This window comes from Macadamia integrifolia, chromosome 7, assembly GCF_013358625.1.
Source record: "Macadamia integrifolia cultivar HAES 741 chromosome 7, SCU_Mint_v3, whole genome shotgun sequence".
Classification (NCBI taxonomy): domain Eukaryota; kingdom Viridiplantae; phylum Streptophyta; class Magnoliopsida; order Proteales; family Proteaceae; genus Macadamia; species Macadamia integrifolia.
Window position 1 is genome coordinate 5,847,767 of NC_056563.1, and position 15,425 is coordinate 5,863,191.

The following is a 15,425-nucleotide window of genomic DNA, read 5'->3' on the forward strand; positions in this document are numbered from 1 at the left end:
TACACTGGTTGCGAGTTAGGAGCGTACAGGTCCCAAAATCCAACACATCAGTTACCGTGCAAACCCCTAATAAATAATCCCCCCTAAACAATGGTCCTGGAATCATGCACATTGGTCGCCCGTGTTGTAGGATAGCCACGATGCCAGAATCCTACACATCGGTCACCCATGCTATGGGATAGCCAGTACCTTACCCCCTACTGGCAAGGGGTGCAGCACCCGAGTTAGTTTCCTAGTAAACAAATTCTAAGTCCATGTTGGGTTTTAGTGCTATTGCAACATAGGTGGTATCCCCAGTCACTAATGTACATTATCGGTCCCCGAGGATACAAGCTAGTTGCGAGTCAGGAGCATACCGGTCCATATATGGCTACTTCAATACCCGGTAAACCCCTATTAATAATCCCCTATATATAACATTCACCGAATCAAACATCGTGTGATGGGTTTGTCACCACACCAGTACCCCCCACCTCGATCACCAAAAATCATCCCCAACCTCGACCGTTGGACGGTAGGATTAGCCAATCCATAAACCCCTATTGGCAAGGGTTATAATACAAAGGTAGTTATTCTCCTAACCCAATGCATTCTATCATGATATATACCACATCATAGTCATACTTATACACACCATAATACCATTATGTGACATCACATTTTCCAAATAGAACAAGTTTATAATATACAATGCATCATGACCAAGAGCATAAATATCATGTTATAAATAACAATGTCATCAATATCCACAATTCAATATTCAATCAGAAAAAAAGTTTAACACGCAACTACCATGAACACACATATGTATAACATGTTATAAACACTCCATAAAATAGTTCACAACACCCAATCACTTTGAAAACACGAAATCAACTATTAGCAAAATTTTCGTAATCGCGTACCTCGCCGAGTAGATTAGGTCCCTAACCAATTAAAGGGATTTAAGTAACATTTATATCCATCAATTATCCTCATTATATTCTAATTATGATCCCAAACCAACACTGGAACATGGGTTTTGTAAGGTTACTTGTAGATGGGCACCGGTTGGTGATGCTCTCGCGCCGTGTAGCCGTACCACTTGACGGCTTTATTTATTGGTCACAAAGGGGTTTTAGGTCAATGATAAAGCATGGAGAATGTCTTCCTATAATTCAAATGACCAATCAAAAAGAGGGTCAAAACAGTGTGCTTGGTGGTTCACCGATGGATGCTCACCGAATGATGTCCATCCGTCGGTGAGTTCACGGTGGATGGATCCGAGAGGGTGGAAAAACCCATTTTCATGTCTATAGGGTTCACCGGAGGATGGTCAATTTTTCACCAACGGATCCGGTGACCATCAGCCGGTGAAGCAAAAACTGAGGTTTCTCTGTCTAGATTTGCTCCACAGGTCACGTGGGCCCCTTGTGGTTCCATATGTGGTACCTATCCTAACCCTATTTCTCACTTTTCCTTCTTTTGTATGGTTTAAAATTTAGGTTTTGTGATTCTAGGGGTTGTTTGCATGTAGGTCACATTCACACACTTCACTTAGCTTAAGTTGAGTGGAATCAGAGAGTGGATCAACATAGGGTTTCAAGATACACCCAATTTTCCCCAATGCACAATTCTAGGTTAAGCTATATTGGGGAATCCTTAGGTTTAGCTCATGGATTGGTCATTAATAGTTCATATGATCACTTCCACACACCGTACATATGTTTAATTTCATTTTCCCCAACCTAATATTGGGTAGAATGGTTAATTGTAGGGGATTTGGGCAAATTCATTGTTTAAGAATTTAGTTGCCCAAATTGGGATTTTAGATGGAGATTTCATTGGGCATTGTCCATAGACTCAATTGTGACCATTCTAACCTTAGTTTAGGTGTAAAATATCATTTCCCCAATCTAAGGTTAGGTTAGGATGTTGGGTCATAGAGGATTTGAGAAAATTCTCAAATTTTAGGGTTTTGGGTTGCCAAATTTTGGGGCTTTTCATATGGGAGGTTTTCCACACTCAATGTGAGTGGTTAACTTGCTTGATTAGGTCACTCACACCAAAATCCCAGTTCAATTTGTAGATTGGGTAGGTGGGTAGAGGGATTTCGGTTAGGGTTTTCCCAACCTAGCCTAGGTCAAGAATAAGGTAGGGAAGAGAGAGAGAGAGAGAGAGAGAGAGAGAGAATTATCCTGAAGGTAGAGAGAGGAAATTACCTTCAATGGGTAGGTGTTCACCTTACTCCTCTCTTCTTCCTCCTCCCTTGCTCTACTCCTTCTTCTTCTCCTTTCTTGTTTTTCTTGCTCTTGAATTGGTGGGAATGAAATGAAGAAGCAAGAGTTCTATTTATAGCCACTTATGTCACATAAGGGTTGTTTGGAAAATAATGAGTTTTCACTCATTATCGGGTTAATCCGTCATTTGGCACTAACATGCCCACCTTAGGGTGTCCCAACATATTAATCTACCCCCCCATAGGTTGTACCAACCAATGGAGGTGGTTTGAAGTGCACGGATGTGAGAGCCGAGCCGAACCATAAAATAACCCAATTCTGGCCAGTACCATCTCCGATGGATGGCCATCAGCTGGTGAAGGCTGATTTGCTCACCACTGTGTGGGACATAACCATGGTTCAAGATCTCAGCGAGATCTCTTTTTTTTCGAGATCCCGCTATAAGTTCTATCCATATACATTCTGATCGCCAGTTCATACTATATCCAGTTTCATTTTATTGGAATTGAGAGAATTAACAAAAAATTACTTTATTTTGTTTTTGTTCCCGAAGTAACTCTCATCAACTAGCACTATTATGATGTGAACCCTTAGGCGTATTCAAGCCAAGAAATTCATAAATGATAGAAAGTTTCTTTTTTTTTTTTATTGATTCAAAAAAAAGGATATATATTAATATTATGTAGAACTTGAAATCTGTGATTGGAATCACCAAGTAAAGTATCCATTTTTTTATGTATAAGATAATTTCGGTTCGGGGCGCAAATCGAATCTCTTCATCACGATTCAATGAATTTTTGAATTTATGTCGTATTGGTACAGTACATATACATCAAATGAATCTCGTTCTAATGGGAGGCTATTCAAAAATTGATATTTCTCAAATATAAATAATAATTTTATTAACCATTTTTTAAAGCGAGATGGATGTAGAGGCGAGCTGAAAAATGGATAATTACTTGACCGAGATTTTGACATCTTGCCACATAACTCGGTTTCAGTCTAGTTTCGGTTCAGTCTTGGTCTAACCAAGGCATATAAAGCATGGTTTCGACCCAAAAGGTGAGATATTTCGCTGGTTTCGCCTGGATCTCACTGGTTTCTACTCTTTGTGCTATATTTTATGAGAAAAACACCATAAAGCTGTGGATTTGGTGTTTTTTCTTAAAGATCTTCATTGTTAATAATATTGAAGCAAAGATCTTCAACCTCGGTGGTGACTTTTCTTCTCAAGAACACTTTAAGGTAAAAATTTCTACCCAAACCCATATTTTTCATATAAACATCATCAAATCTTGTTTCTTGCCATTAATTTCTTATATGTGATGCTATTAAGTGTGATCTATATTATATTCATGGAAGAAAAAATATTTTTCTATTTAAATAAATGCTTTTCTTGCAAAAATAAATTGAGAAAAATGATTTAAATATGATGTTTGGTACTCAAACTCTTATACATGGGTCGTCAAAGGCTGATCTGCAGTCTCATGGTGTCCAATTTTTTTTTCAGTCATAATATAATTAATATATTTTCTATAATATATAATATATATTAAACAATTACAAAAAAAAATCAAAAAATATAAAAAAAATTCTATTTTGTATGGAAAATTACTTTAATGTAGTGTAAATATTATTAGTATATTTTGAAATGAAAATGGTGCTCTTAGTTGCACTCTACTATACTTTATTATTAACTATGATATTATTATTAATAAAAAATATGATTTAAAATTAAGAAAAAATTATAAAAACTATGGGATTAATATGTAATAGCTATATGATACTAAATAGTTGTTAATGCATACATTCATTAATATAGCATTGATATTGAATAGTTACTAATTCATGCACAAAGACTTTTATGTAATAATGTTGAAGTTGGAATACAATGTCTACTAATGGAGGTAGAGATATTGCATGGTTACTTGGAGAACCAATGTCAGATAAAAAAAAATTAAAGTGTAGGTACTATAAAAAAATGATAAATTTTGAAGGTGCCACGAAGTTGAAGCAACATTTGGTTGGGGGGTACAAGGATATTGTCAAATGCCTCCAAGTTTCATATGAAGTGCAAAAATATATGCAGCAAAGCCTACAAGGTGCAAGGTTAAAGACGGCAGAGAGACAAAGATTGGATCAAGAATTTGATGAGGCAATCTTAGAGAGGCACCCAATTACAGTTGATGTTGACTCTGATAACTCTAATTCTGATGGTGATTATAGGTCAGACATGGAGATGACAAAGGCGGAGTGGAGAGAATTGTAACTAAATAAGGCAGCAAGTAGGATCTCTCATCCAATGGAAAATGTTAGAAATGTAGAGATGAAGAGAGGAGCAGGTGGCTCTGGTTCTAGAGCAGCTGCATTAAATGTGTCTCACACAGAGGAAAAAAAGAATAAGAAGCAGAGGAATGTGGATGTGCCTTTCAAGAGAACTCAAAGTGTGAGGGGTGCCACACAATCATCACCACCCCGAAGACGATATAGTGATCCTGATGAGGTCCTAAGGCAAGATTCATTGGTATTTAGACAGTAGAATACGAGACAAAGAACTATAAAACAAGCATGGGGTACATGGAAACAACAATTTGGGGATGCAATGTCAAAATGGTTTTTCTATAATAGCATCTCAGCTAATGCTACACAAGGGACATATTACTAGTCCATGATTGACACTGTGGAAGGGTTGGTCCAGGAACAATGGGCCCACTCATTATGAGCTGATGAATATTTTTTTACCTCAGCAAAAGAAGGAGTTGGATGAGTACATTAATGGCTTGAAGACTTAGTGGGAATGATATGAAGTTATTGTGATGTGTGATGGTTGGATTGGACCAACTAGACAGTCCATCATCAACTTTATGTTGTATTGTGATGAAAAATCTAACTTCTTAAAGTTTGTTTGATGCATCCAAAGAAAAAAAGGATATAATGTACTTATACAAGTTGTTAAAGGATGTTGTTATAGAGGTGGGACCTGAGAATGTCGCTCAAATTGTGAGGGACAATTGGAGCAACTTCAAGAAAACGGGGGGGAGACTAATGAGTAGGAAGAGCAAAAGCATCCACCTTTTCTAGACACCATGTGCTACTCACTGTATTGACTTAATGCTTAAAGACATGGGGAAGAAGTCTTTGGTAGCAGGTGTGGTTGAACAGGCAAGACAAGTGATCACATTTGTTTACAACCATGGATATTCTCTCTCTTTATTGAGGGAAAAATGCAGTGGAGATTTGGTAAGGCCAGGTATTACCCGATTTGCAACCAACTACATTGCATTGAAGAGCTTTCAGGATAAGATGGTTGGTTTGAGATCCATGTTTGCCAGTGTGGAGTGGTTTCGATGGAAGGAATTGGATTCGTTAGGTGGTAGGGCAGCACAGGCCACCATCTCTAGTGAACTATTTTAGCAAGATATGAAGAAGGTCCTTATATTTGGCCCAATTGTAACTGTCTTGAGGTTGGTAGACTCAGAGAAGCAACCTACCCTACCATATGTGTATGCTGCAATGGAGAAGATGAAGAAGAAGGTGAGAGCATCCATTCCTAGGGGTGCAAAATCCTACATCAAATTTATTAAGGAGAGATGGGAGAAATATTTGATGCATCCACTGCATAAATCTGGTGAGTTTATAAACTTAACTATAGTCCAAGTTAAAGACTTACTTTTTTACTTTACAGTCAATGACAAGTTATTTATGGAATTTACAGCGTATAATCTCAATCTTAAGTTCCACTACAAGTATAATTTAGGAATGGATTATATATTGATAGAAGCAGTGGAACTTGTGGTGGTAAAGTTGGTCCGTAAACTTGATCTACAGGCAGCATGCAACATTAAGGTGGGTTAATGATTAAGATATGTATAGTTTCATAAGTGTTGATGAATTCCCTATTGTGTACTGACTTGTATTCAATGTTCGAAATATGTATAGTTAAAGGATTTCAAGGATGCTACTAAGACTTTTGGTAGAGCAGCGGCAGTGGTTGGAAGACAAAGTACTGTCCCTAGTGAATGGTGGGTCCTATATGGAAAAGATGCACATAACTTGAGGAAGATAGCAATCAAAGTACTCACCCAAACTTGTTCTACATCTGGATGTGAGTACAATTGGAGTACATTCTCACTGATCCACACCAAGTGCCGAAACTGAATGGATCACGAAAAGCTACAACCTTTGGTGATTGTGCATTACAATATGAGATTGAAGATGCAACACATACGTCAAGACATGGAGGGTAGCAATGAACCAAGAAGACTCAGATGATGAGGAGCATCACCTATACCAATGGGTGAAGGATCAGGGTGAACCACTAATGGATCAGCCTGAGGGTAGGCCCGACCCCAAGGTAGCTAGTCAGATGGGTATTAATGTGGATGAGTATATGTCTCAAGAGGGCCGTGTGCTTTCATATATACCCATGCCTTTCGAGTCTCAAGCTACTGGGATTGATGTGGAGCCTAAAACTGTTTGGTCATGGTCCAGTGATGATGATGATGATGGTGGTGATGGGGATAATGGGGATGATGGTGGTGGTGATGATGCAGGTGACTGTGATGGTGATGATGGTGGTGATGGTGATGGTGATGGTGATGGTGATGGTGATGATGGGGGATGCGCGAGAGGTACCATTACACTGAATCGGAGCAAGAGCCAATGTGGTTCACAAGAGAGACTCAGAATAGGACATGGACTATGGTGCACACTCCCACACCCTACAAGAGAAGCTCATGTTATCGATTCATAGCTGGTGGAGAGGAGTAGGATAGCATGGACTCCATGGACATATCTGTGAGGAGCTTGACTGACACTCTAGGAGGCTTAAGCATGGAAAGTGGTATTCTTGGGGAGCCGTTGTATGCACCATCAACTATATACGGCACAGGGACAACCGGTTCAGACTATAGTCATTATAGTCAATTTGGCTAGTTTGGACACCAATAGGCCAGCTCTTCCCCCTTTGCCACTAAGTATGAGGGTCACACTCCTAGATTGGGTCAGGTTTTATGGATAACATTTTTGGGGTTCCAAAACCCCAGCCATACATGCCGTTTCCTATTCGTCAGCATCAACAGCAGCTATGGATCTCGTTCCAACTCATTTAGTTTCAGAGATATCTACCCAAGGATTAGGTATCTCCAGTTTTTTGGTGATGATGTTTATGGGGCTGTTGTGGTAGACTTTGAGTATATCTACCCAGCCTTTGTGCTTCAAGCAAAACAAAACATACTTTGACATTAGCATCAACAATATGGAGGCTATGATGACATGGCCTGGCACTAATTTCAGTACTAAGAGTCTTGGTCTCTAAGATAAAGTCTAAATGTCTAGTTGTTTACTATATCAGTATATCTATGTTATGTACTTTATGCAACTATGTTGTTACTTGTAATGTTAATTGTCGCTTATCTTATGGCATTATAAATTTTCAATGTATGTGACTGATCAATCATCAATAGTAATTAGAAATTATGCTTTATATTATAATGATTATGTTGTGTCAAAATATTGATTGTGGAAGGTGGATTGATGAATATATCATACTAGATAAAGGGTTGACTCGTCGACTACTTATATAGGATACAATGTCAAAGTACCATTTTGAGCTTGATTTAAAAAAAAAAAAAAACCTGATGTTTTCATTGTGTTTAGAATGACTAAAACAAGATAAATACATAGTTTCAGGGGCTACAAAGGCCATATGCCCACCGAGATCAACCAACAAGATTAACGCAAAAAAGATACAAAATCTCAACAAGATCTCGCCAAATCTGACTCTTTTTTTTCTTGTGAGATGTGTGGAGAAACTGAGATCTTAAACCCTAGATATAACCCATTTGTTGAATGAGACCCTTCCAAGGTATTTCCACTGTGTGGGCCCCCTTTGTGGTGCATTATGCTATTATGTTTTGGGCAAATTTTCTTCAATAACAGAGCACTTACCCTAACTCCTTTAGTGGTTTGTAGCCCTTCCATGTAATGAGCCGAGTAAATCCACAAGTTACTAGTGGCTGTCACCTGGTTGCATTACCTATGTCCAAAAGTTGAAATTAGGCTGGGGTTTTGAGCACCAGTGTAACAAAAAGTGTTCTTCAAGATCTTTTCACATGGATTGAGTAGATTCGGCATAAAACATGCTATTGGCAATGGTGCAAGTGACAACATTCAAGATCCAAGAAAGGATCATAAAGTTGCAATAATCCTAGAGTTAAACTGCAGACGAGGTGCTGTCGGCCTAGGAAAGGTACCATCGATGAACATGATTTTGTTCTTGACGTACAAGGCCATACGCATAGCACGACAACAAGTGGAAAAGTTGCCACCATCCAGAGGAGTGGAAACCAGGATAGTATATGGGTTGTCAAATGGATGAAGATAATAGGGAGAGGATGTATCGATAGCAACGCCCGAAATTGGAGAAATCACACTCCCAGAGGCGATTGGAGAGAGATTCATCACTGACTGCAGGGAACTCGGTTGCCATGAGGAGATGAACTTCACAATAGCTTTGATACCATGTGAAAATTTGATATGAGGGTAAAACTCGATGATATCATTAATGATGATAAATGAGAAATATACAGACGATAACTTAACCATGTATCCTTTTGATTGTGGGATGGTGATACAATAGAGATGGAGATCTAGTTACATAAGGAAAGATGAGAAAGTGATTTGAGATAAATATGGAAGTGTGAGTAAGTGATTGAGATATGCTTGGAGGGCATGGCTAACGCAAGCTGGCTAATGAGTTGGACTCCCATTCAAAGATTGATCTTGCTCTTGCAGAGATTACTAATGAGATAATTGAACATTGAGAGCGCATAACTGTACAGTTAAAATCCTTATTAAGGAATCCAATACCAGTTAAGTATTGTGATGCTACGATCTCTGCTTTCAGTCCAAGTTCGTGACCAGATATCTGATTCTGGCATACTTAACAAGAATTTATCACCAGCCCCTTGCTCATTTTTTGATGAAGAAATATCCAAAAGAATAGAAAAAAAAAAAAAGGAACGGATTATATAAATGGTACTTAAAGTGAAGATGCCCTAATATCCATAAACAACCAACCCTTCATTTGGAAACCATGGTTTTGTTTTCCATACATATGGATTTGATTAAGGTTTATTTTTCTGCACGACTTGGCCAAATAGAATGGTTCTTTCCATTGACGTCTTCATCGACGACTGCGGAAATTCTTTTCCTGGCAAGTTCATGGACTAGTGTGGCAAAGGATAATAACTTCCCTTTATTATGTGATGGATGGTACCCCACAGCATCGTATATTGAAGCAAGTGCATTGCTCAACATAATTTTAACTCCCTTGCTGCTAATTGCAATAGTGTCCAATGAATTTAAAGCTTTGCCATAGCTGAGACTGGCAGCTTGTACCTAGCTGGGAGCTTTAAATCTTCCCATTCCTCATCATCTACCTTCGAGAAATATCGTTCCACCATGTCATCACTAATTAGCTCCAACTGAGAGGGCTCCCACTGAAAGTATCAAGCAAAGCATATTCTAGTCAAATATCCAACCTAAGGATTTCACCAGAAATTGAGATCAAATGTTTGGCAAGAAAACGGAAGTAAAATACAGCTTTTGTACAACCTTGGGGTTTCTGTCCTTATCCACCAATATAGCTCTGCAACCCTGCATTTGAAGTTTGGTATTCAGAATCATCTACGAGGTGGAGTGAGAAAAATTAATATTGGTGACAAGTTTGTGCTCCAGTAACCTCAAAGAAATCCTCGCTGACTTCTTTCCTCAAGACATGACAGCAGACCCTGTATTCTTGAATAAGACATCGGCCAACACCTTGCACCCTCCCTTCCCTGATCTGGACTTGCAGGACAAAAGTAACAATAAGAGCAGAAGTATCGTCTAAGTGAAACCAAGTAAACCTAGAGCAGGCCTACAATTTACAATTAGTCAAAATTTGAAAGTTCACAAACTAGCATGATAATGTCTCAACTTCTACATGGTTAATCACAAAAAACCTAAATGGACTGGCCCCTTATAATCAGCTTGTTATAGCTATCATTTAAAAAAAAAAAGATCTACTTAGCCAAGTAAAAAGATCACTAAAACCTTTGACAGTTCCATTTCAGCCTATACATTCGCAATTGAAGAAAGTACCTGTTTTTTATTTAAAATTTTCAAGTTTAAGGAACTCAGAAGAAATTTAAGGTCGTGCTTGATCTCTTCTAAGTTTCTTCCTCTTGCCAACATGATCATTTGAATTATGTTCCATACCCTACCAATTCAAGTGCACCACACCTCATTGCTGTTATTTTGCTTTCCAACCCACATAATTTAAAATAATTTAGACAATAGCTAAGATCAGTTACTCTTAATAACTGAAGCTTCATCATAACCCAAAGTTTGTCATCCCTTCACCTTTGAGAAACATCTTATAATGTTCTATTTTGTTCTATTTTGGAGACATTTAAATATTGTTCAAGTGTCAATCACCCATTGATATATAGCAGTGTCCCTGTTTATGGGTTTAGGAAGGTTGCTGTATCTGACACTGTTTCCAGCTTGGCATGTATTTGTCCATAACAGATTTGATCCTGTGATGTAATGTTATATGTTGTAAAAATTTTTAATCCTTCCCCTCTCATCCATTTATGTGATTCCTTACACACAGACACACACACACACACACACACACACACACACACACACACACACACATTATTTTTCTAGGATGAATACACATCTCATGAGATGCACAGCACTGCCAACTTCTTTTTCTCATGGCTGTCTATCCCCAACGAACTTAGGACATCCACCATCAAACTGGGACATCGTGATCAGAGATTTAGAAAGAGTTTCATGTAGCTATGATATCTTCTTGCACAATTCTTTGGTCTTTGTTTTTGCTCTAATTTCAACCCCTGGGCCATTTTGGACCTTTCACACTGGGTTTTAAACTCTCATTCTTTTTCTTATTGGTGTTCTCCTATATGGCCATATAATGTCCAAACAAAGGATTGCCCTAGCTATCGGCTATAAATTGAAAACTTCTACATTAATCTATATGTCAAAAAAGCCTTCTCACTGAATATAATTTCCTTCTTGACATGTGCATCTCTGGATACTGATTAACTAACTACTTCCATAGCCAAAGGTTCTATTGCATGAAAACATCTTTTACAGTATGTTAATTCTTTCTTGGTAGGGACACTAGAAAATAGCTCCCATGTCTAATCGTGTGGCCCAATGTCCCATGGAAGGACCATTTTGTATCTGCACCAAACCCCTGCAGATTTAGGAGACATGCAAACATCTGGGTTTTCACAGCTTTTCACATACTAAATGTAAGGACTAGCAATGTAGAACAGAAAAACATTGATATACATAATGCACTTTCTTAATGCTTATTATTCTAATTTTAACCTCCCCATTGTGGTAATTTTTCAGTATTTAAGTAAAGAACTCCAAGATCTTAACAAGCCAAGGTATTACCAACAATTCTCATGTTACTGGAGAAATGTACTGGATTAAGTAAATGCTTTCTTGTGATTCTTCTCTCATGTCTCTTTTATATTTAATACTAAACCGTCTCAAAGGAAGGTGGTTGTCCGACCGCTGTTATGTCAGCCCAAGCACATTGGGGCAGTTTATAACTGCCAGTGGCAGCTAGCCTTGCACATAAATTTGGTGAAAGAAGGCGCCATCATTCTCTATCCAAGAATCAAATTTTAGAGCAACAGAGATTCCAAAGTTGCTGGACAAAGCCGCAAAAAATGATTGAGAAGTCTAGGTAGGGGCAAACAGTTATAATGGCTGAAAATACAAGGAAAAAAGTCCAATAAATGTGGGCCATAGGTTGAGTTTGGCCACCAAATTTGACAGATGGTGAATAGAGTTCGATGGTTCTCACTGGCCAGATCATCATTCCAAATGACTCAAAACCACGTGTCCTAGTGCTAGGGTGAGCAAAATGCCCATTGTGTTTATCCTTTTCTCAAAGGCCCAACGAGACTTTCAGAAAAATTTTGACGCAAACCCATAAGCGTAGTTTGATCTCATTTTCACATTGACCACCAAAAACACCTCCTCTTCCTTCCTAGGAGAAAAGTAGACGATTGCATTCCACTCTTCAAGAGGTTATTTTCAGTACTCATATATATGAATTTCTCCCTCAAAGCTATATAGTGTAGTAGTAGTAGTAGCCCATTACTAATGATATTTAAAATTTGGACTTATGATAACTATGTTTCAGAGAAAATGTATGACTATACCAATCTGAGAGAAATTTTAAGACTCATTGGTGATGCTTTCTTCAATGACTGAATTGTTGCAGAGATCCAATCATCAGTGCCTTTTGCAGCCTCTCCCTCCTACAGAGCCAGCATGAGACTACACATGAGCAAGAACTACACCTCTATTTGTGGCCAGTTGTAGCATCAAAAGATGTAATCAAGAGAAATATATATATATATATATATATATATATATATATATATATATATATGTATAGATAAAGCAATAGAAAAAGTTCACAATGGAAGTACAAAGAAGATAAAATTCAAAACCTAACAGTCAAGGAACTGATAAATTGCAGGGACTTACAAGAGCAGATAAAATTTCTTCTACTGACCTCCTGGAGAAGCACCTATCAATAATATCTAGTCTACAAGCAAGAAATAATTAAATTAAATACCCAGAAAATGCTAGAGTGAGACCATGCTGATAGTTAAATAATTGAAAAATAGGAAATGTATAAATAATGGTTTAAAAAAAGTATCTGAAAATTTAATAATGAATATTTGGCAAAACCGCTAGCATGTCTAAACACAAATACAAGTGTAAAAAACAGTAGCTCAACTGTCAAGGCAGCCATGCATGGAAAATTTACAACCCAATGGGATCTAAAGTGCAAATTATGGAAATTGGCAATGAGTGATTTTGTGCAGTACAAGAGGGTAGTTTTCATTTGAAATTGGATTATTCTGTAGTTACCATATTAAATTCTGACAGCTAGACTCAAAAACCTGCTCAAATCTAGCCGTCAGATCGGGATCTCTTCAACTATTAGTGGGTCCATCATCCACAGGCCAATCAGATCCATTAGATCTAACCGATCTGTGTCACTATATGCCATATATATGATACATATGCATCAATTTTGACCAAACAGGCGCGGAATCACCCCAACGGCATTGCCCAAACTGTGAACAAACATTCTGAAAGAATATCTGGTGCAACCCCATTGTTATGCATTTTCCACTACTTCCTAATAGATGGCTCCCTCCTCAACATGAGCCCTTTGGCCCTACTATTATGGAGAAGTGATGTCACTACAAAATAAGTGCAAGTACAAAGCATTTATAATCCCTAGTCAGGAAATATAGTGTAGTTGCAACAGCTTAAACCTATACAACACAATTCAATAACAGAATCCTGATGTCATAGATCTCCCAAGACCCAATCACTTTTATCTGGAAAGCCATATTTAATTGACTTAAAAAGAGTTTAAAAATATGCAAAGGTACAAAAAATAAAACGTCCCCACAAAGAACAACTAGAATAGCAGACTTACCTGCGGTAAGCACTCTTGTCCTTCAGAGCTGGTTGCTGTGAGAACTTATCAATAATTGCAGAAACAACTGCAGGATCGGATGAGCTCACCTTAGACAATGCATCTTCCAGTGAAGGCAATCTCTGTTCAGTAGGACAAGTAACAAATACACATGATAAATATATCAATAAGATTAAGAATATAGCTGTTACAACCGCTTATCCTAAAAGCTCAAACTGTTAAGGGCAACAACAATGTCTATCAATACCCCCCCCCCCACACTAGCAGGCCTGTACATACACATCCCTGTGATATAGTTGTCAAGTTGTTACTAGGCATCCAGGCGCCTTGGTCGCCTTGCATCTAGGACCCCTCCAATGCCTTGGGTCACATAGACACCATGACAACTATGCCTTGTAAGTGACACACTCATGTGGAAATACCAAGGGGAGAATGTGTCGGAAACCCCATTGCACTTCCCAGTGATCAAAAACTCGAGCTTCCTACTCTAATACAATGTTGCAACAATTTATCCCAAAAAGCTCAAGCTGTTGGGTGGAGAGGCCTAATTGGTATATAATGTCATCCAAGGTCCCAGAGTTAGTTGATGTGGGATTATTCCCAACAAAATATCCCTATATTCTAGTTACATTATAAAAAGTACATGACAATCTTGTCTAGTGATTCCAATTAGAGTAGGCTTCATATTCAAAACTAAGTCACCAATCAAAGGAAGCCTTTCCCTAGTGAGTAGGAATACAAAAAGAACACCTAATAATACAAAATTTCACGTTTTCAAAATATACACCACTCCCCTGATAATTTTCTTAGGTAAATATTTTTTTTGCATTTGGATGTAGAGCCCAAATCAGTTGGAAGACTAACACTAAACTAGAAAAACCACTAAAACAGAGAAATCTTGATTCTGAGATGTTTTTTATCCTGAACCATCCCCATGGTCTCGGAAAGTGCATAGATGCATTATGTTGTATATATTCAGTCTAATAACTTGACTATCTATCTAAGAATACAGCCAATCAGTGAACTCAAATGAACCCTTAGAACACCAGTGATGTAGATAAGTCATTTAATGGGCTTATTTTATTACAAATAATCCTTGGGTCGGGTTATTTATGTGTTAGGCCTTTGATCCCATGGGTTTTATTTGTTATGGGCCATGATGAGCACATTTATGTGTGAAATCTAGGGTAGTAAAACATGCATTTTACATATTTAGAATGGAGCTACCTTGGGTTTTACTCTCTTTTTGCAGGTTTTATATTTTCAAGGCCTTAAGGACTATCGGGCACTATATCTTCAATTTTACACGTAAAGAGGTCCTATTTCTTTTCATGGTTGCGAAGAGGACGAAATTCTGAGCAAGATGGACGTGTTCAATTAAAAGTACACGTTCGTTTGGTCACCCGTACAAATGATTATTCTTTTCGGACCAGAAAAAGAATAATGGATCAGAACTGAACCGAGATGCAGAACCAGCCCGTTTGCAATTGTCCCAAAGGTACAAGGAATACTCCAAATACCAACAAGGATCGATGGACCACATCCTCAATTGATTGAAGATTCATTTTTGGTAACAACAACTACCTAGTGTAGTTGGTGAGCTATGGTGTACAAAATTCCCTTGCTCACCAAGAGGTCTCAAGTTC

The 15,425-nt window shown here is 38.0% G+C and overlaps 2 protein-coding genes across 2 annotated transcripts; one reads left to right on the forward strand and one right to left on the reverse strand.

Moving 5' to 3' along the window:
• The first annotated feature begins 5,342 nt into the window (after positions 1-5,342).
• LOC122084224 lies at positions 5,343-6,377 on the forward strand. The gene is made up of 4 exons (XM_042652309.1): positions 5,343-5,592; positions 5,692-5,847; positions 5,935-6,065; positions 6,159-6,377. Exons 1-4 carry the CDS (start codon positions 5,343-5,345, stop codon positions 6,375-6,377), a joined length of 756 nt encoding a protein of 251 aa, XP_042508243.1.
• A 2,849-nt stretch (positions 6,378-9,226) lies between these two features.
• Positions 9,227-13,901, reverse strand: LOC122083683 (3-hydroxyisobutyryl-CoA hydrolase 1-like; the record flags this gene model as incomplete). Its single annotated transcript, XM_042651554.1, is given in 6 exon segments — positions 9,227-9,721; positions 9,837-9,878; positions 9,964-10,065; positions 12,479-12,577; positions 12,810-12,870; positions 13,780-13,901. Coding segments are annotated over 6 exon segments (564 nt in total), but the record flags the coding sequence as incomplete, so codon positions are not given.
• Between the last annotated feature and the right edge of the window lie 1,524 nt (positions 13,902-15,425).

Bases quoted from the DNA above. Each gene is read 5' to 3' on its own strand.
- LOC122084224 (XM_042652309.1), top strand. From the start codon at position 5,343: ATGGGGAAGAAGTCTTTGGTAGCAGGTGTGGTTGAACAGGCAAGACAA. The intron at 5,593-5,691 runs GTAGGGCAGCAC...TGAGGTTGGTAG, and splicing joins GGAATTGGATTCGTTAGGTG to ACTCAGAGAAGCAACCTACC. The intron at 6,066-6,158 runs GTGGGTTAATGA...AAATATGTATAG, and splicing joins AGGCAGCATGCAACATTAAG to TTAAAGGATTTCAAGGATGC.